At 38.4% G+C, this 26,385-nt stretch overlaps 1 protein-coding gene across 23 annotated transcripts in view; it reads left to right on the top strand.

The window, feature by feature from the left end:
• The window catches only part of Camk2d (calcium/calmodulin dependent protein kinase II delta), a 255,781-nt gene that overhangs the window by 120,584 nt on the left and 108,812 nt on the right, over nucleotides 1-26,385 (top strand). For all 23 annotated transcript variants that reach the window (XM_048456689.3, XM_085677739.2, XM_048456686.3 and 20 more), the window contains exon 4: nucleotides 19,497-19,551. In XM_048456689.3, coding sequence (XP_048312646.1) covers nucleotides 19,497-19,551 — 55 coding nt within the window. The remainder of the gene's footprint in view (nucleotides 1-19,496; nucleotides 19,552-26,385) is intronic.

The following is a 26,385-nucleotide window of genomic DNA, read 5'->3' as shown; positions in this document are numbered from 1 at the left end:
TGTCTTCTCATTAGCTTTCCTGGCCCAATGATGCAGGAAGACATCTGATATAATCTAGGAAATTTATTAGACTAGCTAGAATCATATCAAATGTTTACCTTCAATATAGTGACCTGGAGACTCAACTAAGCAAATGTCTAAGTCATTTTCTCTAAAACCGCGTACGGTTTATCTTGGTTAGAATGAATTAATGGCAGATTTGAAAGTCACAACGGATTATGAGTTTATGGAGGCTCTTATTGATAGAATTGTAAAATGTTCGTTTTTCAAGACTGTTTAAAACCTTCTATTGTCTTCCATCTTCCTACAGCCAAACAGCATATAGGACTTTCCACTGAAAATAACTAAACAATCATATTTTGCTACCTACAAAAAGAATATTTGGTGTAGTAATGAAATTATGTGACAAGGAAGAAAGATGGTGGCGTTGGTTGCATGTCTTCATTGTCTGGCTTTTGAATAGTTTAGAACTGATTCCTCCTGATGCTAAATGTGAAGTCACTCCCATTAGTCAACATTTGATGTCTACTGAGGAGCTTTTTTAAATGCTGTGAGATATGCATTATCTCCTGCATGCAAGTTTTCCCAAACAAAATTGAATTTGAGAACTATCAAAATAAAATTGCAGCATAGTTTGTTTTTCTCTGTCTCTTGAATCATTTTTTGTTTGTTTGTTTTAATAACATAATTTAAAAGCCACTTATGAGTGAGTACATATAATATTTGTCTTTCTCAGTCTGAGTTACCTCACTCAATATGATATGGTCTTTCTGGGACTGGGTTACTTCACTCAATATGATGTTTTCTAGATCCAGCCATTTGCCTGCAAATTTCAGTTGTCAATATTTTTTTTCTGCTGTGTAGTATTCCATTGTATATATTTACCACATTTTCCTTATCCATTCTTTGATCGAGGGTCATTTAGGTTGTTTCCAGGTTCTGGAAATGACAGGCAATGCTGCTATGAACATAGTTGAGCACCTGTCCTTGTGGTACAACTGAGCATCCTTTGGGTACATTTCACAATCCTAGAGAACCTAGACAGCAATGAGGACCCTAAGAGAGACATACATGTATTAAGTCTACATGGGAAGTAGAAAAAAAACCAAGATCTGAGTAAATTGGAACCATGCAGACCATGGAAAGGGTAGAGGGGAGGGGAGAGGAAGGGAGAGGAGCAGAGAAATATGTATAGTTCAATAAAATAAAAAAAGAACATGATTTATTTGACAAGAAAGAATTTATTTAACGTGATTATCATCTAATGAACTTAAGAGATATAATATTTTTTCCATTATTGAGTAAATTCAATAATGCTAATACTGAGGACCTAAACTTTGAGTAATTATATATAATATATATTATACTTAAAGTCGTTATTTGTGCCACAATGCACATTTAGGCCAGATAACAGCCTTAGGCATCTATTCTCATTCTCCATTCTTTGTTGTTCACAATGGCTGGCTTGGGAGCATCAAGAGATCTTCCCATCTCTGCTTCCTGTCTTCACAGGATCCCAGGGATTACAGACACACACTGCTGCTCCTGTCTTTCTATGAATTATGTGAATTCAGGTCCTCATGTTTGCACAGCAAGCTACTTACTCCATAAACCTCTTTCCAACCAATAGTTGTTTTTCATTGAAGAAAATGAAGTTAGCAAGTCTGAGTTAGATGACTGAAAAGTACTTTTGTCGTGGTACTACCGTCTTTGCCTTAAATGTTAAAGTTTGAAATTGTTCTGAGTCTGTTTTTTTGTTGTTTTATTTTGTTTTCAGATTGTATATGGATCAAATGGTCACCTCAAAATTGTTCTAGTATTTTTTGATATAAATGTTTTTATTCAGATAACTCTGGTATGTTTGTCATGGAGTATCACTGTTCAGTCTGATACTTGGCAGTCTCTAACTCATTCTCTCTCTCTCTCTCTCTCTCTCTCTCTCTCTCTCTCTCTCTCTCTCTCTCTGTCTTGTGCGTGCATGCGCATGCCTATGTTTAATGCACAACATCACAGGGGAACCACATGCTTCACATAAAAAAACCCTTGGTCTCTAATGGTTGTCAATATTCTTTCACTGTTTATGTTTTATTCAATTGTAGAGATGAAGACACATTAGGCTAGTGAGAAGCTATTCCAACTGATTGTGCTGTCACTAAGGGTAATGTGGAGGGGAAGCCCAGCCCTGGCACTGGCCCCAAGTTCTCAGTCTACCACACAATTTCAGAAGCTTTGCTGCTAAGGAGACATTTTGAATTTTTTTTCTTTTTTCAAAATGATGCTGAACTAACATTTCATTTTCTAAGATCTTATTACCCTTTCAAAAGAAAAAGCAAAGGAAATTCACCTTTGTTGGACAGAGCGTGGCCTTCATTCTCATTGTGTGATGGATCTTTCCTTTCCACTACTGTCCTGTCTTTCCAGCATCATCTTTCGAAAGGTGCTTTTTCCAGCGAGCCCTAAATCTGTCATGAGATGACGAATGATTTGAACACACAGAGGCTTTGTAGCAGGAAAGATAAGTCCTCTGAGAGGATCAGAGGGGGTGATAGATACCAAACTCATGGCAGACCTCACTGATGCAAGGCAGGAATCCAAAAGAAAGGTCACCTGGGCCTTAGAATTTTCTGCTCGTTTTTAAACATAATTTCCACATTAATGTTAAAGATAGTACATATTCAAATTCAAGGTGACCTCCTAATATTATCAAGGATATATCATATTCTATTTTTATGTGCCTTTCCTGTATGAAAAGTAATATTAGAGTAAGTTTTAAACTGTAGCTTAATTTGCTAGTAAGAGAGTCTTTTAATAGTGTTTATGATTATCTACAAAATATTAAATATTTAGAAATTCAAATACAAAAAAACATAAGTTTATGAGCACATAGGTTATGCAGTAATTTATTTATAGAAAATTTTGTTTATGAATAGTTAACCAGCCCTGTTTAATTTCCTTACCCACAACTAAGTGTTTGTATTTATTAATTAATAGTATGCTGATTATTGTGTCCTAAACCAGAGAACTATGGAGATCTAAAAGCAATGATCATGCGTGTTTGAACAGAAAATACAGTTGACCCTTGCTGCTTGTGGATTCAACACCTGGAGGATCACCTGTCTTGAACTTATTGACAGCTCTGTTAGTGTGTGAAGGATTTTGATTGACACTCATTGGGCAATCACAGACAGGAACCATGAAGTGCCGAAGTATCCCAAGTCTGTGTCCTTTCCCACTGAGTTCTAACACTCTGCCTTGTTTTAGCTTTAAATAACACTTCCTCTCTTTACTTCCTGTGAAATGCAATGTGTTTTTGTCAGTATCTTTCTGTTTGAAGGGGGCTCTATACATAATGTCTTTCAGTTCAAGAAGGCTTCTATGTGCCTTATGGAGAAAATAGATACAGCAGCTAAGTTTGACGTGTATGATTTCTGGTGTTCTTGCCACAGAGCTCAATGTCAGTGTGTCAATAATTTGTGTTAAATGAGCTATCTTTGTACAGAAACACAAATAAAACAAGTCTTTATATTGATTAGTTGGAAAAAGTTTATGATCCAGGCTTATAGCATGCTAACCATGTGTTTTTCCAGGAAGCTGCAGTTTAGCATTGCTAATTCAGTGTTCACACTGACTATGTAGAATTTCTGTAGACAACAACTGCATGCACTAAGGGTCATTAAACTATCTAAATTTGTTGCAGTTAAATGTGATGGAAAATAAGAATTTGAGCTAAAGAAGCAAATTTACCTTCACTTTCATGGAAACACCTTTTCTCTTTCTCCCCATTGCCCAATATGGTTTTCTCTCTCTCTCTCTCTCTCTCTCTCTCTCTCTCTCTCTCTCTCTCTCACTCTGTGTGTGTGTGTGTGTGTCTCTGTCTCTGTCTCTTTCTCTCTCTCTCTCTCTCTCTGTGTGTGTGTGTGTGTGTGTGTGTGTGTGTGTTGCTGGAATACAGCCCAGAGCCTCCAGCATGCTGTGTGAGCACCCTATCCCAGAACTACACTTCAAGCCTGCAAGTTAATGCGTTTCTGTATAGAAATGTGTATATATTCTTTGGCATCATAATTATTTTGAAAGAAATTTCTAAACCTCCTTTATTTTAAAATAAATATCAAAATACAACTGCCGATTAACAAAATCTAGTGGATGTGGAACGATGGCTCAGATAGGAATATTTGCTCTTTTGGCAGGGGGCCTGGTTTGGTTCCCAGAATCCACATTGCAGCTCACAGATGCCTGAAACCTTAGTTCCAAGGAGTCTGAAGTCCTCTTCTGGCCTTCTTGGGCACAAGGCACTCCTGTGGTGTACACACATATATTCAGGTACTCACATATACACATAAAATACAAGTAAATCCTTATGAACAAAAAAGTGAAAAGAAATGATTTAATATTTCCAGATGAGAATTTTCTTCTTTGATTTTAGAAACTGGTTTGCCTGTTTGGTGCTGTTAGAAACTGAGCAAAATTAGATGCCAGTGGATTGTTTGTGCTTTGTCCTCCTAACTCTGAAGTGAAGAATGGAGAGATTCACGTATATTGTCCTGAGATTAGCGACCAAGTCAGAACCTAACTGAATGCATTCTGACTCTACAGCCCTGGCTTCCGCTCTTGTAATAGAATAATTAGGCTAAGACTCCCGAAACCATCTTATTAAATACCCCACCTCAAATCTATTGGGAGGTCTCATCAGCTAATCAATTCTGTACCCTGAGTTTTAGGGAGAGGAGATGGAGAGACGTGAATGCAGACTCTTGACATGGGCACAGCCATGTTAAAGACCCAGAACCTCAGACCCATGGAGGAATGGCAAAGCCTTCTTCCTGGGCGGAGATTAAGAGACATAGAAAAGCCTTCCTCTGGGACCAGGTGCTAGTGTTGCCAGTGTGTGCAGAATGTGTCCTTCATTGCTTTTCCTCCTCCTGGATATTTATGGCCTGGAGACTGTTTCTACGAAGAGTAGGTAAAACTGCCTTCGCGAGCCAGCTCTACACCATAAACTGTACCTCCTTATTTATCTGTAACCCTACCTTCTTGTGTGGATGTATGCAATAACTCCACCTCTGTGTTCAACTCTGTATAATAAATATGCAGAACCCTGGCATGTTATGGTTAGTCCAGTTGAGAGTCCAGACTCTCTGATCCCAAACGTTTCTGTCTGTGTTTGTCTTTCTTCATTCCCTCACCCTACCCTTTTAGTCAGGTCCAAGGAACATTGACACCACACTCAGGGTTACTCCCCTTCCTGAAGCTGTTACCCTCATCTGAAAGTTACAGGCATCCCTGCTCCTCACAGTGTACCTTCAACACTTTAGTCATCTTCTTCTTGTTGTTGTTGTTTTGAAAGAAGCAAAATGCCTCATCTCCTCCTCAGAGCCCTACACTGAATTGCCATTTCCTCCAGGGAGAAGCTAAAGCCCTTAATAAGACTCCCCACAAAAGCCCTGTGGACACCCTTCCTCACAGGCATACCTCTGACCTCATCTCCTGCCATGTCTTCTACTGCAGAGCGCTTTGTCCATCGGGTCATACACGGTTTTGTCATGCACCTTTGCATGGCCTTCCATCTAGTTTACATCTTCTCTTCTCAGAGGCATCCCACAGCTTGTTGTCCACGTTTCCTTCTGTCTCCCTTTAGAATCCACTTTATCAATGATGTATTTTCCAACTACTTCTGTCTGCCTCCTCCCCATACTCTCTTGTCTCTTGCTTTATTGATGTCCAGACCAATTACCACTCCTACCTTTATGTTTACTTTGGTCAGTCTTCCCACATTTGAGCATCAGCTTCATGGCGTCCGTTATTATTCTGCTTCCCACTATATATAATATTTTACACAATCTGTGGACTCAGTAAATACTTCTTGCAGGAATTAATGAGATCATCACCAATGGCTCGTGACTGAGTTCCTGCAGACTGTCTTCATTATTCTAGACTACTTATTGCATATTAAAGATGTGCTCAATGAATTGAAAGATAAGACTGATCTTGCTACTGTCTCCTGCGTCTGCTCCATTGATCACCAGGCTGGTGATTTGGCAGGCCAGGCAGCTGGCCCCTTACTTGTTACTCCACTTGCTTGTCCTTCTCTCAAGGATATCTGTAAAACTTCTAGATAAGGCAAGGTTTGATTAAAAACATGTTTGTAGATAGTAGGATATTAATAATGTTTATAAAAATTTAGACACTTTCTAGAGGTTTCTTAGCTTACCTATATGATAACTATAGGCCATTTCAGGCTCAGGATTGAGTTTCCATTTGTTTTGAGAAGCATGAATTTATTGTATACCAACATAAAATTTGGTAAGGGATACTCAGAGCAAACCCACCAGTGGACCAATACCAGATCAATATGTTCCTTCATAATGCATTTACCTAAAAGGTTATATGTGCTAAAATATACTATTCCCAGAGAGTATTGATATCAGAAGTACAGAACCAGGTTTAGAGGTTCAATGACTTTGAGTACTACTATCTTGACTGCCCAGTGAATTCTTTTGTCCGTACCAGGCCGATAAAGAATAGAAAGATGCTTAGTATATTTATATATAAAAATAAAAGCATAAAGAAAGTCAGTCAACTTTTCTTACCAACCCAACACAAAAGTTCATTTTTACTGATTAAAACACATAAAAACAAAAACCAGTTTTTCCTTTTGTTTCTTTTGTTTGCTTTTTGGTGGGGAGTTCATATACATAGTTCATATATACAAAATCAACTATATTGTAAGATTTAGTTTTTATGTTTGTGTGTATCTTATATTTAATACATTGTTCTATTGGTACTTTCTAATTGGGTTTTGAAGTAGTGTCTAACTTTCCTTCTTTTTTCCTTCCTTCCTTCCTTCCTTCCTTCCTTCCTTCCTTCCTTCCTTCCATCCTTTCTTCCTCCTTCCTTCTTTTTTTCTCTTCCTTGCTTACAATCTCTAGCAGAAAGCAGGCCAGGACAGGATTGCTAAAAACTAAATTGATCATGTTTTTACACACTTTAGAGCTATAATCCTGGAGAGTTGTTTTGTCTGCTTTATCATGGACTTCTCAATTGTAAAATATCATAATTTAGACTTTTCTTTAAAGAGGTAGATATTTTAGGCTTTTCTAGCCATCTCAACTGTATAGCTTCTTTTTTTTGCTTTGTTTTGTTTTCTGATTGTTTTACAACTCCCTAAATATGAAAAAAATATCATGAGCATGATTTATACAAAAGTAGGCACTAAGGTTATAGGCCTTTGTTGTAGACTCCTGATTAGAGCCTTAATTGATAATGAATTATGAAACTACAGCTAAAACAAGATTCTTCTTCTAGAGAAGCTGTTCTCGGTTTGGGAGCCCTACAAAGGTTGAATATCACATACTCTGCATATCAGATATTTCCATTACAATTCATAGCAGTAGCAAAATTACAGTGACGAAGTAGCAATGAAATAATTTTATGGTTGGGAGACATCACAACAGGAGGAACTGTGTTAAAATGTCACAGCATTAGGAAGGTTGAGAGCCACAGGCCTAGAGAATTAAATAATCCTTGGATGATCAAGTCAAACAGTTTCTCTATGACATTCTAAAAACATTTGTTTATTAAGTGCTCATTTTTTTAAACAGAGGTGTCTGAAAATATTCACTAGAGTTTCATGAGTCTTGTTAAAACAATCAAGTGAGGAAGATAATGTTAATTAAATGGCCACAGGATCCAAAGTATTTCATTGTGTCCAGTTCTTTAAAAGACAGGTGTCAGGGCAGTGGAATTGGTTCAGGGAACAGAGAGACTCTCCATAATCAGCAGTGTATGGAAAATAAGTTCTTAAGGATAGACAGGTTAACTTGAGTAGAAGACCAAGCCAAAGACCCAGCAGTGGAGTGTGACTTAAGCCCAAAGGGGCTGAGAGAACCTAAATGGAGAGGGCTCTGATGGTGGAGGGAGCGTGAGTGGATGAGTTGAGACCAGAGGACAAAAGGCAAGACTGGGTGATGCTTTTGCCACTCTCCCAGGGCCCGTCCTGCTTTACTGATGTAAAATTAGTCATTCTCTGGCGTTCTCATAGTGTCCCAGTTTGGGTGATAAACTGTAGCATAACTGGGCCATGTTAAGGAGTTCATTCCCTGCCTTAAGTCAGTAGGAAGCACGGAAGAATTGTGAGCCCTGCAAGTGAAGAGCGCAGTTTGTGTTTTGAGAGGACAACATCTACTTCATGTTCAGTGAATCCAAGGCAGGTCACTAAGGACACCAAATGGCTGCTTACCATTATCTTTCAGATTAAACAGTTTATTAACTTTTCTAAATGTCAGGCTAATTCAGAAGCAACAACATTGAAAAGCTATGAAATCATTTGGTTGAAAAGTCCTTATCTGTGGGTAAAGGCATTTGATATAGCAGCTATGTGAAGAGATTTTTCTAGTTCATTCAGCTATAGCTTGCGTCTTGTTTACACTGTTCGCTATGCAATACTGAATCTCTACGAAGATTAAAAAATGAAATTGTTAGAAAAGAATTTAGCTGCAGATCTAATAATATAGAATATAGAATCAAAATTATTAAGGGAGCTTGTCCCAGTGACTGTGTGGGGCTGAGACCATACTCACTTATTGGTAACTACATACCCCAACATAATCCTCAAGAAAATTTTCTGAATGACTGAAACAATGTATCACCCAAGAACTTTACTTATAATGGATGCAGTACTGTTCCTTTTTTGAAATCTTAGCCATGACTATTTGTCCAACTCATTAAACAATTTAACCCAGAGCCCTAGGATTGCTGAGTGGAGAATCTTCTCAAGACTACAGAGCTCAAATAATATTCCTATTAATGTTGTTTCTTTAGGATCTCAGACAAAATATTTTGCTTTAAGAGTAAAGATACCTTGAAATTTGCGGACAAGTGAATGGATCTAGAGAACATCTTATTGAATGAGGTAACCCAGACCCAGAAATAAAAATATAATATGTACTCACTTATAAGTGACTTTTTGACATAAAGCAAAGAAAAACCAGCCCTAAAATTCACAACCCCAGAGGACCTAGACAATAAAGGGGACTCTAATAGAAACATCATGGAGATAAATAGAAAAGAGAAAAAGACAAGATGTGATCATGGGAGAGGGGAAGAAGGGAGAGGGGAGGAAGAGAAAGGAGCAGAGAAAAATGTATAGCACAATAAAAATGATTTATAAAAAAGAAAAATGAGTAAAGATGGAACATTTTCATTTGTTGCTGTTCTTTTGGTCAGAGTTCTTTGATTTATCCCAGGTGTCCTCCCTTTGAGTGCTGGAAGTATAGGCATGTGCTGCATGTGCCCAGCAGCAAATCTCCATCTAAAAAAAAACAAAAACCAAACAACAACAACAAAAACAATGTCATATGAGTATTTTACTGGTCATATGAGTGTTTTACTGGTCATATGAGTGTTTTATTGAGAGCAAATGAAAATATATTTCTTTCAGGCAAATAGGAACCAAAAAGAAAGTAGCAAAAATGTTAACACCGAGTGAACACTGTGTGATGAAGTGATGCTGTGGATGCTGGACATGTGCTAAAAGGTGTAAAACTCTTAATAATATTTCAATAAGACCGAGTTTTCCCCAAGGCTTTACGGTAGTCAAGGAGCAGAACATCACAGCCCTCAGATTTTATGTTTAAAAGTGTATCTTCTTCAAAGAGGAAGTAATTTTGAAAAATTATCTGCATGAACGAATCTTTAGCAATTTTTCAAGACTCTGGGGAAATTGCTAAGTTTTAGCGACTCTCACCTCCCTTTAATTTTGAAATACTGAACCTGACTTAATAGTTATAATAGTTACTTTTCTCATTGCTGTGGCAGAATGGCTAACAAAAGTTCCTTGATGGAAGAGGCTTATTACGGCCCACAGATTAGGGGATATTGTCCATCCGGGAGGAAATCACGGGGACTGGACCAGTCTTCTTCTGTTCTTGGCAACTGTGACAGCCCAGTGGCAAATGTGAAACAGGATGCGTGGATCCCATGGGGCCAGGTAACAGTCTTCAAGGTCTGCCTCTAATGGACTACATCGGTTAACCCATTTCCTGAGTTCCATGGCCTCCCCCAACAGTGGCACCAGCTGTGAAGCAAGCATTCAAACACATGAACCCTTGGGGTGCACTTCACATTCAACATTCAAAAGGAAGATAGTCTCAGAGTTAGTCCATTTTATGCTGCTATTATAGTACATGAGTCTGAGAGATTTCTTTTGAACAGAAACTTCCTAGCTCATAGGGATGGTTGTTGGGAAGTCCAAGTATCACATGACAGAAAGGCAAAGAGACAATGTGGGACAGCAGGGGCATTTAACTCCATTTTTAAAAGCAAGAATATTGTCCTATAATAATGGCATCAGCCCATTCTCTCCCACCTTCATGGCCTTCTCAGATCTCAACAGGCTACGCACCCAGTAGTGTTGCATTGAGATTAAGTTTCAATACATTGGGGAACATATTTTCAGACTTTCTGGATGTCCCTTCCTGAGTGCCTATGACTGGGACTGCCTTGGCCTTGACTTGGCTGCTGTTTCTGCAGTGCTAAGCAAGGAATACTGTTTTTTCTATGTTCTCGCCTCTTCTGTCCAGGGATGGGTGGCGGTTTCCTTGCAGTGCTTTGCTTTTGTAAAATAACTGCTGGCAGCTCCTCCCTCGGCCTCCTTCCCATCCCTCCTCCCACCCCTTCAGCTCTGAAGCGCATTTGCTCACTTTTCACATTTGACGTCTCTTAGTACCGCCGTTTTCCACCATTCTCCCAGGAAGTCCCCTTCTTTGTTTAATTGCACAGCAACGGGCAGCTCCTACCTTCCATCTTCTGTCTCTCCTTCAGTGTGCTAACAATTGCAGAATAGAACCTCGCTTTCTCCTACCTCCCATCATCATTGTCTAGGGGTAGAATTAGGCACACAGGTGGTCATGCCTCCCCATAGCCTCTCCCAAGCTTCCTCCGTCTTTCATCCGTTCTTGTCTTCCCTTCAGTGGTCAACATGCTCCTGTGTAAACGGAGCCCGATAATTAGTAGATTGCTCCCTGAAAGTAATCTTCATAGCATAGACTAAATATTTCCATCCTATCTTGAAAGAAGTCGTATGTAAAACATATACAAATGGACACAGCGGTGTCTCCATGAAGCTGTAAGAAGCAGGTCTTATGAAAAGCTCAGGAGTGGGGGCTGGGAAGGAAATGAGAAAGCCATGAAAAAATATCAGGAAGAAGGATTTTCAGGAGGGAGCAGAACGTTTAAAGATGAAGCCAAGGCCTGTCAGTTCTCCAGAGACACCCGGGAGACCAGGAGCATACTCGTCCCGGGGAGAGCAGTAGAAGGGGCAGAAACGGTAATGGACGCAACTGGGTTTGGGCTGCTGCACAAAGACAAAGGAGAATCCCTGGAGGGTTCTGAGCTGACAAACAATAATCAGAGTTAAAGATCATCAGGTTTCTGGTAGAGAGAGGACAGGCTAGAAGAACAGAAATGAGCTCAGAGACTACCTAACTACGTCAAAGGCCAGGCTGCTAACAGTAAAGGAGGTGAAAAGTAATTGGGCTAGCAACAGAAAAGGTAAGAATGAAAACCCTGTGCAGATTGGCTTTGCCAACCTGGATCAGACTTCAAGGAGGCTATTGCCAGGTGGATCACTGTCAGCATATTTAAAACACAGTGCAATCTGTGAAAAGTTTCCAGACAACAATCAGCCCAGGTGCACAATAAAGCTTAAGGTGTCACTACATGGAAACTCTTCTGCCAAGCACATGTGACAGTGAGGGTGGGTTTTATAGCCCAAAGGCCTAGCATCTAGTGTGGTCTCTGGTTGATAGTATTGAGGTCAGCAGACCATAAAGTACTGGTGACATCTCCCCTAAGGATGAGTGATGGTCTAGGGAGGGAAGAGTCCGGCATAATCGTTCTGGGGAGTTAAGGTGAGGTCTGCCTCTATAGCAAAAGGTGGGTGAGGTCTGCCTCCACAGACAGCAGAAAGGTCACCAGCTCGTTAACAAAATGCATTCTTGGCTTTCTGGTAAAGTTTTCAGCTTTCTGGCTGGAATGTGGGTATTTGAGTTTTGTCTCCTCTGTTGAGGAATCCCCCTGGTTATTACCATTCCTGATTCTCCTAGTGCTTCTCTGTGTGTACAAGGACCTCTGCCCCCTAGCAATCCACTCCAGGAATCATGTTCAGCTCCACCCTTTTTGCATACTTCTAGAATGATTGGTAAATTAATATGGATTGAACTTCCCACTGAGATTTCATGTAACCGTTGAATTGATTGCTTCAAAAAGTGCTCAGTTACTTTCCAGTCTTTGTTCTTAGGGTACCAAATTGCTTTTAAATATAAGTGAATATTGGTTAATATTAATTCGGAATTATAAACTTTTCCTGGCACTACAAGAAAAAATGAAATTTTATTAAATATTTTTGTTCTTTTGGAAGTAGAAATAATTTTAACTGTTTATTGGCATTTACTAATAACATAATACCAGATACTTTGTCAAAAAGTCTCACTTTTTTGTAGCTTTAGAAAAATATGTGTTCTCATGTTGTCTATGAGGATGTGTGTCATAATCTCAAGACCTTGGACACTGGGATAGGAGAAGCCTCATAGTGAGTCCTAGGCTACCCTGAAGTACATAATAAGACCTTATCTCAAAAATAGTAAGCAAAAAAAAAAAGAAAGTTCAAGAAGAAAAAAAGAAATCCATGTGTTCAGATATCCAAATTTAGCAGATTATGGATTTTGTGCCTAACCTTAACCAATGCAGTCAAAGTTCCAATTTATAAATGTGATGTTAAAAAAAAGAAACATAAAGGAAATCAAGGTACAGATATATGTTAGTGACTTAAACCACAGCCCAATACAGCAGTAAACGTGTGTGTGTGTGTGTGTGTGTGTGTGTGTGTGTACTTACATCTAGCTATATTTTACTAACTAAAAATAAAACAAACCATGTCCTTGGAGTATGCCAAGGAAATAGATTATGTATATTTTCAAACATATTTAGTTAAAGTCTTTTAATTGAGAATACAAAAAGTGATTCTATTTTGTTAACTTATATTGCTTATATTATAGAAAGACGGAGATTAAGTAAAGCAAGATATATTTGCAGATCTACCTACAGGGTTTTTTTTTTTTTGGACAAATGTTAGACTTTGAATTATTTTTCAGTGTTTCTGTTTTGTATTTGAAAAGTCTTCTTTCTAAGTGGAACAACTTTATTAGAAGACCTGGTAGGAATGGCTGAGCTGCAATCCCTCTAGAGTACGTCCATTTGACTGTTAAATGTTCTCATAGTAGCATAATTTTAAAAATTCACAGACAAACCGGGGTTGGCATCCCTCTCGTGGGGAAGGCCTGGCATGTTGCATGACCTGACTTGGCTGGGACTGACTCTAGCTGTGAATTATAATTAAACCACTGAGGGGACTGTAAGGAGGCTCTGGCTTACAAGCTGCCATTTTTACATCTCAGTATGTGAACCGAATCCAAGTCCCTCCATCCTTGCACCACAACAAAGCTGAAAATGCAAAATCTGCCTCGTTTATAATCAGAACTGTGAGTCAGAGCTGACAAACAGCGCTTACGAGAACGCAATACAATCTGTTAGCTATGAAATTCTTTATTAGTATTGTGCTAACATTGGCAGTGTGTCGCCCTACCGTGCTTAACTTCAGAGAGCTGTAGTAATTCGTGCTTGTTTGCCAGGCCAAGCTGATTATTTCTCCCTGAAAACTGCTTGCGATATGGAACCATCGTTTGAGGACAGTTCCACGTTTCAGATTAAATATTTCCTACGCGTTTGTCTATCGTGGCTTAACTATCTGCATCCCGGACTCGTTGGTCGGAAATAGTATCCGCTTGTTATTTGCCATGGTTCTGTGAGCTGACTGCTTCATCAGATGGCTTTTCTGCTCAGTTGGAGGTGAGGTCACTCATGCGATTAGATTTAGCTCTGAGCTCTGGCAGGGATGGAATGTCAGGGTGACCTCTCTTTCTCCAGGGTATCTCTCCACTTGGCCTCTTGTCTTTCGGTAGTCTAACCACACCTTTCTTTTTAGCACAGCAGGTGCTTTCCAAGAGGTCAGCTGCCACAGATAGAGCTTAGGAAGGCTCTGCTGCCTTCACACGTGCTTATCATGTAGAGCGGACGACATAGCCAGGCTCCGAGGGGTCTGGGATACTTCTGGAAAAGACCCAAACACGGATGAGTTCACTCGATCCGCCAGTATGACTGACTGCTCGTCTCCATAATGGACGTTAGTGGGGAAAATCCTGAATTCGCGTTGTGCAGAAGAAGTGTAATAATAACATGTTACAGTCATTATAACTCGAGCCAGAGCAAGTTGTCTGAGTAATTTCACAAAATCATAATAATGAATGAATTTGATTTCATCTCATAGAGGATATGAAATGGAGGCATAAGGAAGTAGTACTTAAATGTTAACAGAGAATCTCAGATTCTGTCAGGGATTTCGTTAAGAGTATCTCCCTAAGATAATATGGTAGCGGACATTTTTGTGGGCTTGGTGGAGATGTAACCAAGAGTGCTGCACATGCTCAGTATGTTTTATGCCACTGGACCACATGCCAAGCTGCTGTTCCCTTTCTCTTGACCAAACTGCTCTGTGTTTTAGTATGGTGTGCCTAACGAGTAATCTTGACATGCTTTTTATTTAGACTAGAGTTAATTCTCCCACTTTCCCTCTTTCTCTCTACCAGGAAAAATATGAATCATGAAATAATACTATGTTCATAATACAAAGTATAAAAGTAACACTGTTCTTATGTATTGAGTGATATGCGAAAGGCTAATGTGGCTTCGCTAGCCCTGCATCTAACATGTCTTCTTTACATCTTCAAACTGCATGTCAGCGCATCTTAAACTGATGCTCAGAATGACCTTCTCTCTTTGTGAAAATGTTCTTCCCTCAGCACCACGTTTTTTCTCTAGTTACTGGACTGTTTTGCTTTTATTTTTCTGCTCTCGAAACAGTGTTGCACACTGACCTATTAATTTGCTGCAAGATTGTGAGGAGTTTGCTGGTAAACAAACACACACATCTGCACAAACACATAAGTAGACACACATACATATATATGTATATACCTATATATACACACATACATATATGTATATACCTATATATACACACATACATATATATGTATATACCTATATATACACACATAAGCATAATACTTTCTGGATATAAATGCATACACACTAATATACACACAAACATGTCTAACTATATATATATATACATATATATAGGTATGCACACACACATGCAAACAAATTTATACATATACACACATGAACATATAGTATGTGAACACAGAAATTCATGCATGCATACATCCACACACACACACAAATACATACAAGCATAGTAACATACACAAATACATGGAAGCAATATACATATATACATACATGTGCATGCATACACATACCCCTCATATAAACAGACATACACACACACACCCCACGTTCCTCACCCTTGCACACATCATTTCTCATTCTACTATAGTATCTGTGTATATTTGAGGAAGTGCACACAGTATGCTGAATTTTGGCCTAGCATGGCCACATGCTAGCCATAACTGGATATTTCCTTACTATCTCTAATACTATACACATTCACTATAAAAATCCATCACATTTATTGTTGTGATCCTTTTATACACCAAATAAAATAACTCTTAAGAAAATCATTCAAATTGTGCCTGACATAGTAAGAATTATAACTACATTTTATCTTTAATTCCTTCAATAAAGTTGACTCTTAAAATTAGTAGGAAATGTTAATCATATTAAAATTTCTTTTTTTTCTCAGCCCGTACAAGTCCATGGTCTGATATGGACCCTTCTACCGCTCAGCTGGAATTGCACTGAAATTATACAACAGCATAGGGCAGGAAGAGGAAATCACAATGCCACTCTGAATGCAAACCATCAAATTTATGCAGTAGAGAAACGAAGAAAATTAGGCCATGAAAAGAATTTTAGCTTCAGTAGCATTTTTTTCAAGTCCCATACTTAAAGTTACAGAACTTAAATTTTTATTCCCGCCAATCAAAATACTGTGTTGCTTTATGAGAATTCATCTATTTATTCTTACACTTGATGTTACTTTTGAGAAAATGTCAGAAAGCAGTGACATATTTTAATCTGTTTTCTCAAATGCTTTTCTCATGATCTTTAAAATTTCCCTCTTAAAAACATTCAATTAATGTAATTGTGTGTGCCCATATGTGCGGCGTATGGCAGTTATCGAGCAGTTGAGGCAAGAATGGGATACAATCTGGTCGTCACACAGCCGCCGTCCTGCTTTGAGAGCCTGTGTGCAATCAGGCACAGGCTAACAGCTGTGTGAACAGAATGCCATGCAATTCCTTTAGTTTGTAAAGGAATTAACTGTTATTTATAGGGAATAATTAATATAACATTTTATATGGGTAAACACATTTTCAATCCTTGAGAATCTGTTAAATTTTTTTTAAGTATGGAAGATGAGGAATGTTCTCAGCTGCCAGCAAAAAGATATGCCAGTTTATGTTTAACTGTGAAATAATTCTGCAGACTGTGGGGACAGCTCAGGTCTAACATGAAGCCAAAGAGTTCACAATAAGTGAAAAAAACTGACCCATTCTCATATCTGTAAACATGTAAATACACTCATGAGAACACTCACACAGTTCCGTTTAGAAGGGAAAATTCTGATGATTCCATGTGCTTCTGTCTTTCTAACTTTTTTTATTCTTAAAACAGAATGGATGGAGATTAGGAAGGGCATAAAAAAGGAAGGAAGGAGAGCTACATGCACAAGTTAATCCCAGGAAAAGACAATGCTGATTTGTCTACCATAAGTGTAAGGTCGTTTATCAACATTAAGTGCCAAGCATCAAATTACTGGGTACTTTGGATGTTTGTGATGCTAAACACTGAATTTGGACAAATGGTTTGTCTTGATTCACCACCACATTTGTTGACTAAATGCTTTGTGATCATAGGTTTGATAATAAGGCTTTGACCTACTTGTGTGACCCACTGACTTCTGAATAAGGATCATTTGCAATGATTAGATTACCTTTGAGATAGCAGTGACTCATACTATGACAATATTTTTCCTGCTGTGATCAGAAACGAGTAGTGTTTCTCAAATTGCACCTGAAATGATATTCTCTGAATAGTTTTTCAATCATCCAAATATTGAAGAGCTCACTTCCCGTTGTAGCTTTTCTCTGAATTGACAGGGAGAATAGTGGTGGTCTGCCGATGGGCAAGCTTTGAGTCATGGAAATGCTATTGTAGTTTCCAAAGTAATAAAGACTTTTTTTAAAAAGTGACTGTATCACTAATTCAATTTGTTTAAACATCAGCTGTGCAGGTGTCTCAGGCACTATCTTTGAAGAAAACACAGTTCGTGGCCATGGTCTGTCTTCTTTCATTGTGCCAAATAGTCATGGACAGGACAGGCAGCTCATGTCCGTCTCTCTCTTTCCATGAGCAGGGGACATGTAAGCAGTGGTGCCAGGCATCTTTGTTCCTGGAAAACTGAAGAACACCTTGGACACAATTAAAATCATAGGACAATCACTTTCATATCTGTGATTTTAGAATTATGGGAACATTGAGATTAGGTGACAGTTTTCCTTCCGAATTCTGATATGACTTTATGAAAGACAGGGAACTGTGTGCTGGCTTTCTGTGAGATGTAGGGATTTAGGAGTTTGTTTCCTACTTCATGAGACCGACAAGAAGGAGGTTCTGTATTCTGAAGAAGGGCTTTGATTTAGCTGCTTCCCAGAATTCAAGAGTAATAACAAGCTGCTAAGACAGGAAGGACACCACAGTATCCATTGCCCTTCAATGCACCAAAGAGTGACATGGGTTGAGTTCTGGGACTGAATTCATGAGCCCAATTTGTTGCCTCCATTTTAGGTCTCATCCTCATGCTACTGACTATGGAAAATCCACCTTTTTATAAATAATCATTTGTAATTTAGTGTGGGAGGTAATTTAGCTACCTCCAGGGGCTACTAGAGAGGGATTTGGAAAACCAGTGGTTACACATTGAGACCTAAAGTGGATGGAGCAGTGTTATGAGAAGTGGCCACTGTAGTAAGTATGTGGTTAGGAGTTACATCCCTAGTGTGGATTCTGCATCTAGATGCTTGTAGTTTGAGTCTACTTAAGTACTCTTCCGGGTGTACTTTTTCCATGTGACTGCCATCGTCAATGAGGCCTGTGCAAAGCGTCTTAGGGTTTCTATTGCTGTGATAAAATAGCATAACCAAAAGCAACTTGGGGAAGAATGAGTTTATTACAGCTTATACTCTCAAGTTACACTCCATCACTGAGGAAAGTAAGGACAGAAACTCAAGGCAGTAACCCTGGAGCAGGCACTGAAGCAGAAGCCACGGAGGAATGCAGCCTATTGGTTTCTTGCTACTGGCTTCCTCAGCCTCCTTTCTTACAGCATCCAGGACCACCTGCGTAGGGGTGGCACCACCCACAGTGAGCCGAGCCCTCCCATATCAAACAATAGTCAAATCATATCCTACAAATTAGACTACAGTCCATGCTTATGGTGATATTCTCAATTAAAGTTTCCTCTTCCTAGATATGGCTATGCTTGTTTCTCAGGAATGATTGGGTAGAAAATCTTATGTTCTCTCACGACTTTTGTGAAATTCGTTGTGTTCTTTGCATTGGTTGTTTTTCTGTCCCCTTTGGTCCTCAATAAAAATCAAACAGAAAGAATTACCACCAATGAGAAAGGAGAAGAGAAAAGGAGGACTTTGAAAAACTAAGCAGTAGATAGATAAAGCAGTAAGTTTACATGTGTGGTTTGAGTTAAGAGTGTTTTGAGTTCTTTGGATTCATATATTAGGTATATTAGGTTCAGCTAGTGTCACCTATAAGCCTCCCCCACTGGGAAGTCTTCATGGACATCTAAGAGATGTGTTAAGCTATTTTGGGTGACTTAAATAAAGAAAGAACACTGGTCAGACAGTATCATGTAGGAACTCAAGGACAAAGAGAAGGGCAGGGCAGGGATACCTTTTTCTATACTTACAATGTCCATCTTGCTGTTCCTGGTGTGATGTGATCAAGGCATGTTGATGAAGACGTGGATAAGGGCAACATCAAGAGGAAAGACAGGAAAGTGTAAAACTTTTCTGAACCTAGAAACTTTGGATGTATATTATAATTTCCAGTGACATTTCTACAGCATCTGCCCGGCAATATATGGATTGTTTTTCTTTTATTTTCTCATTTAAATTCCAGGAATTTAGTACATATATGAATATCATTACAACTTAAGTAAATTTGTTAAGCTCACATAGTTAATAATGATCAGAACCAAAGCCCAGATCTTGGATCTTTCTTCACCCAAACCTTACTGTAAATGTTATTGACTTATCACTAGTTTGAAATAAGAATGACTTTCTGTAAGTGATTGCAATAACAACAATACAAACTTTCTTCTCTTTTCTCTTTTTCAGTAAGACTTCATGACAGTATATCTGAAGAGGGCTTCCATTACTTGGTGTTTGACTTGTAAGTACATGCTTTATATATTCATTTGTTTTTGCCATATAACTGAAAACTTTTGGTTCCAACATGATTCTTCTCATTGCATAGTCCAAATTAAGGACTACTATAATATTTTTAAGTGTTTTCTCAAGTGATTTTCCACTTTAATTTTTTTAAAAAAAGAGAAGCTGCACCAACAGTGTGCTCTTCACATCTCAAACTGTTGTGTGTGTTCTGCTTTGCATTGTCCGTGGGAAACCTTTACAAAAATGACTGACATGAGCAAAGTTTTCCACTGATTTTCTAAGAGCTTCTAAAATGTATTATCCTATGAAAAGAAGAATCCAGAGACATAACCCTGATATTCAAGGTTCATTTAAGCTAATCACAACTTAAATCAAGGTCTTGCCAACAAGAGTGAAGGGGAGATATTGACTCCTGGCAGGCATATAGCAAAATAGTCCACAGGCGTGACTGGCAGGAGCCGAATAAGGGCACACTTACTTGAAATCAGCTTGATACTAATTATCTAAGAGATTAAAAATTAGTTGTATTGTTTGACAATAATTTGACTTCTGGGAAAATAGTCTATAGAAATTATATCCTAAATCCAGGTAAAGTTTTATGTCCAGAGATATTCTGAGCATAAATTATATCATGTTTATAGTGTGTGGGAGGGGAAAACAACTTTAAAATCCAATCATGAGAAAGAATTGTGCGATTACAATACACTTGTTTAATGAATGTTCTCTTGCATTGTTGTTTTGGTCACAATGCATTTGAAAGTACACAACAAAAACAAAAAAGCATTTCATATTAATCTAAAAGTAGTTTAGTAATAAGTTTTATTAAGTCAGATTTTACTGGTTTCATGAAACCATCCTTCTATCTGACTTCTGTAACATGTGGGTTCATCTGAAACTCTACCTGCCCTCCAAAACCTATGACTTTATTTTCAGTTGTAGACTGACTTCCAAAGGAAGCACAAGAGAAAAGCGATGCTGTCAAAGCTATTGTAGCCAATGAACAAAACTTTCCCAGGAAGAGAGCTGACTCCCCCAGATCTTATGACATAGGCTATCACAGAAGAACAATTTATTATTATTTTATTATTATGATGAGAAAAATTAAGATAAGCATGGATAGACAGCCATGCACCTCCTTCTGTTATACTGGGATCCATGTGTATTTGGAAAAACAGTAGCCAAGGCCTGCTTAGACACAGCTCCAGAATCCAGGCTTGTACTCACAGGCACAGCCCGTCCTTGGTGTCCTATTCTGCCCGTGTCATCCTTGATTCTCTGCCTCCTCCTAGGGCTTTCATTCTTACCCTTTCAGTTATTCCCTCTGGCTTCTTGCTTCCCCATGGGCCAAAGCCCTGCTTTATACTTTCCTCTCTGAACTCTCTTTGGCCATTCTTTTGTTTGTTTGATTTTGATGAGGTATAAATATATATAGATTTTGCTCTCTGTGCCTCCCAGTTCCTGTATTACAGAGATGGTCCAGAACACCTTCCCCTTCAGTGTTCCTTGAGAGCAGCATGCTAGCAAGAAATTCATAATTTTCTTTTTCCAGTCTCTCCATTATTTCTTTTTCTATGATGATTGTTCATTTTCTTTCTCCCCCTTCTATACTGTGAATTAAGTGTAGTGCCTCATGTGTGCTGAACAAACATACTCCACCCCAGCCCTGTTTCTTCAGTGATGTGCCCCATCGTACTCCATATATTACTAAGGAGAAATCCCATCATCCTAAAAACCATTTCCCTAAAGATAGTGTTATTTCTCCCTGGTTCTCCCAAGATTTTCCTTTTATCTTTTTTTTTTTCAGAAATGTGATTGTATTGTGTTTCGACTTGTACTTCTGAATTTTTCTTATTTGTGGTTGGTTTTGTCTTTTGTGGGTTATTGTCTGCTAGGTTTGCACATTTTTAGGCACTGTTTTTTGAATATGAAATTCAGCCTGACTTTCTTTCTCCTTTACTTTGAAGTGCTGATGGCGTAGTTGTTGGACTTTGTTGGTGTTTGTCTTCTCTCATTGGTTTCTCAGGCTCTCCCTGTCCAGTTTTGTTTGCAGTCTGTTTGTTCACTTGAGTAAGTTCTTCTGTGCGGTCTTCAGATTTGGTGTTGATTTTCTGCCTCTTTCCTCTGTTTTGTTTTATTTTTCTTTCTTTCTGTTGTTTAGCTTATCAATTGAGTCTTTAAAAATTGCAATTATTCTGTATTTTAGTTCTATGATTTGTTTTGGGGTTTTCTATATATCCTTTGCTTTGCTCCTGGGGCCTCCTGTTGTTCCTATTTGTTCCAAGCATGTTCTTGTTGAGTCATTAAAGTACTTTTATTTGACAGATTGGCAGATTGACAATCCCTCTCATGTAATTGCTAGCTTTGTCGTGATGCTTTCTGCATCAAATTGAGCTTTTCTGATTCCTGATATGATTAGAGATTTGAGATTATATTCTCATTTTGTATTTTTTTCCAAACTCTAGATTGATTTAAATCTTTTTAGTAGCCCTGCAATGATATCACACCAGCAGGGATAGGAGGATGGGTAGACAATGGTACGCAGCTACCCTGTGGCATAGTTCTTTGCTATTGGTCAGGGATTGTGCTGACAGTAGCATTAGAACAAGGTTGGGGCTATATTTGCTCAGAGAAATGCATCTATTTTGTTGTTTTCTTCCCTCAGTATGTGACGTATTGCTATGTATTGATGACTTTACTAGTCAGTAAGCTTAGTTACATAAGACATGGCATCGTGGTTTTCCTGTACTCATCCAGTTACCGATATCTGTGCTATTTATATTATAGGCTTTCATATTCTTTATTATAAAGAGGTGATAAGAACCTATTATTTTCTCATAATTAATTTCCAGAAGTCGGAAAAAAAAACTGACAAAAACCATATAAAAATAGTTCACATTAAAACAATGCTTATTATTGAATGCACTTAAGACAAGTGTAGCCTTAAAGGTATACGAACTCCTGTGGTATATGGGAAACCATTTGGGCAGTTGCTTCCAACATTTATAAAAATTCTTGAAGAAGGAGTATGCCTGTGCATCTCTTTAGATCCACTTTTTGAGGCCACTTGAGTACCTGAACATGCATGCGGGCATGGATAGAACTCTTTGCCCTCTATATAATTTATAAATGTTATGTAATAGTTACATAATTAATTTATTAGTTGGGGTCCTGTAAATTCCACTAACAGATAATTTAAAGACTTAAAAAAGCAAAACGAATTTTGTGAATGTGTACATCCCATGCCCAGAGACGGATAACTCAAACTGCAAACTTTTCTTCTAAAACATGCTCATTTGGTGTCACAACAATATAATATACATTTTGGTTTTATAAAACATCTTGTGGGGCAGCAAGTTAGATGTCAGGGGAACTAATGGTACGTAAAAGACACTCTAATAAGGTCTGTTAAGTAGATTCTTAAGTGTAGAGTTCAAGCTGATTAACACTGAAGGAGTAACTGGGCAAGAGATCAAGGAGAACAACTTCACAAATTTATGTCCTACTCCTAGACCAATGGAAAGTCAGAGACATTTCTTCTCAATTGCGTTCAATTCATAGGAATTGCTATCAGTATTTAGAATACAGTTAGAAATGTTATTTGTTTAGAAAAATGCAATAGTAGGTTCTTTGGGGGTCTAGGACCTCTCCTGCCGTGGGTATTTAGCTAAGTTTACAGTAGCAGGCATATTCTTTCTTCTAGATCTAGCTTTGAGTCCAATTAGACAGCTGCTGGTTACCCTATGGTAAAAGGGTCACTATCTTACCCTTGGAGTCTTTTCAGGCTGGTTATTATGTGATTCACCGGCTTTGTGGCTGGGTAGGACTATTGACTGCTCTTCCCTCTTGGCAGCTTGCATAACATCTTCAGATACTATCAAAGCTAGTCCTCGGGGAAGAGGCTACCATGTCAGTTCCTGCTCAATTCCTCCAAGTCCTGTGTCTGAAGAGTGTGATATTTTCAACAGCAGAATATTAATTTCAAGCTTACCAGAAGCTTCTTTATGAAACATACTGAGACTATGACAGAGATACACAAATAGTCAAAATATAGAGTGAGTGAATGTTGACCAAGTACCAACTGGTAACACCTGTAACCAACCCTTACACTCAAGACTCAGAGAAAATTGTGGAAGAGGGAGTATAAAGGTTGCAAGAACCAAAGGATCAGTTGCTAGATAGTGTCTTCTAGACATGATAGAGAAGCTGTACCCAAGAAATCTCAACAGCATGGCTGCCTAAACCATACCTGCATAATGATAAAACCACTTGACATGCTAAAGTGGGCGAGGGATGTTTCCACTAGATGAAGAGCTATAGGCAATCAATGGCTTCTGAGAGGAGAATGAGTATATATAGAAGCAATAATTACAGAAGAGGTCATGAATGTAAAAGGAAGTATTAGAATTCAGTAAAAAAGGAGAGGGAAAAGGAGTGGTAGAAATGATATAAATACAATCCAAACATATGAAATTCTCAAAAAATTAAAATTTTAGATGAAAAAAATGTTGTGACAGAGTGACATGTGTTGGGCATTATATTTTCCTTATCTTCATTTGAGACTTATGTGCATCGGGAACTGACAGGAAACACATGCATTATACGTCTGTGGATATGCTGTGTATGTATATGTTGGAATACACATTTGTCACAGCACTGTAAGCCATGGGAAAATGTGGTAGAGAATAACACTGGGGTCGAATACTTGCAGTCTTCTTACGAAACTACGCAGAGAGAACTGAATAGGTTTATGAAAAAGAGCTGATAATGAAAACTTCATTTTTGTTCTCAGAGATGCCCACAGATAACCATTTAGCATTACCAGTCCTCTAAGCCCCTTCGTTTTTATGTAACAAGCGCCAGTGGGGCTCACTGAGAAACGTGAGACATCTCTGTCTCTTAAGTCCGTTCTGTTTTAGGAGCCTGGAAAGCTAGTTCCATTCTTCAGGCTTGTGGTATAATTGATAGGAACGCCTGGTGTCCTTTACAAATATAAGAACATTTCTTACATTTCTAGACTATTAGAGAAAATGCTGTTATTATTTCTGATGTACAAAAGGTCACTTCCCCCTAGCGAAAACAGAGTTTGGAACAAAAAGTCCTTTTTATTTCTCTGATTTCACGTGTTTCTATCAGTGTACCAGATAAGAAGTTTTCTTCAATATGTAATGGCAGCCTATTAAATGCCTTAGTTTCCCTCGGATGTCTATAATAAAAGTGCCATTTTCAAAATTTCAAAAAGGAGAATTTTAAGAGGCTGTGATATGTTGTTTCTGTCTTTCTCATTTGATATTTTATTTTTTGCCATCAAAAATAAAGCTTGTGTGGTTCCTAGTTATTAGGAAAACATATATTTTTCATTCTTAATAATAGAAATAATTTTTGAGTCACACTCTTGAAGCTATGGAACAGATACTTTTCTTGGTGATATTAGAAATAAAGAGATTAGTTAAGTGTCATGTTTTTCAGATTGCACATGTGGAGTTCCGAAAGTGAGTAGGTGACCTTTAAAAACCCAAATCTCAGGCTTAATGACTGTATGGTGATGAAAGCCACCGCTCATCCGGTCAGAGTCGTTAGGAGACAAAGGAAGGAGCAGAAACTGGGGTGAACACACTCATGCCTTTGGAAACATTTCTTCACTGAATAAACGTACTCTGAACATCTCTTGTGCAAAGCCTTGCACATAAGTGGCTGAAGGAAGATGAGCACTGTGCTTTCTAATGTTACTTTCCTGCAGCTCACCCTCCGTAGACATACACCCCTTCAGGAACTGTGCTGCTTTCTCAAATGACCAGCTCGGTGAGATATTTGCAAAGCACATGGAGACACTAGGCTGCCAGACTCCTGGGTCCATGTTGTTAGATTCAGCACGAAGACTGGAGAATTCTTGTGACATTTTATTTAACGTGAACACGTAGATTTGCTTTGTATCTACTGTTGACAATTTTTATTTTAATAAAATGCTTAGTGCCATATTTAATAATTTGGATAATCTAATAACTGCTTTATGTTTGTATCCTCTGTTCTTTGTTCCTCTTTTTGATGGGTTTTTTTTTTTTTTGGTCTAAGTGGAAGACTTTATATGATTTTATTTTTTTTCTCTTCTTAGTCTATCAGTTGTACTTCCCGAAAAGGTGTTTTCAATGCTTTCCTAGAGTTTGTAAGATACAATTTACATTTAGTTCATGGTCACTTTCGAGTAAGATTATATTACTTATGCTTTCTATGCTATGACTTGTTTAACTCAGTGGTTCTCAAACTTTCTAAGGTTGTGACCCTTCAATACAGTTGCTCATGTTGAAGTCACCCCCAACTATAACATTATTTTTGTTGCTACTTCATAACTGTAATTTTTCTACTGTTATGAATCATAATTTAGGTATCTATGTTTCCTGATGGTTTTGAGGGTTCATGACTCACACACAGATTGAGAACCACCAGTTTAAAGTCTAACAGATTTCTCACCTTTACTTACGGTCTGAGAAGCAGAGGCTGTTTAGTCTTTCCCATGAGGCATCCCTACCTCCCCATTTGTTTGTGGTACACTGCCACTCCCCGTTCACCCATGTACGCATGTGCACTCACACAGTTGGACAAACTCTTTCTATGGAATGAATCCACACTTCTCACCCTTCCTTGGTCCTCTGTTGGAGGCTCTCTTCTTTTTTCTCTTCCTGGATCTGTTTCAGGCTGCTGCCATTGTCTTCCTTCCTGAAGAATTGAGCTCTACATTTCCTCAAGTCTTGCTGCACATCCCATACACACACACACCTGCCTGACTTTTCATCTGTCCTAGAAAGACTTCAGTATTTCTTCGTCACTTTTAGAGGGT

This window comes from Myodes glareolus, chromosome 17 (assembly GCF_982192425.1).
Source record: "Myodes glareolus chromosome 17, mMyoGla1.1, whole genome shotgun sequence".
Lineage (NCBI taxonomy): Eukaryota > Metazoa > Chordata > Mammalia > Rodentia > Cricetidae > Myodes > Myodes glareolus.
The sequence above is the reverse complement of the archived record's forward strand: the minus strand, read 5'-3'. Positions and strand labels throughout refer to the sequence as shown.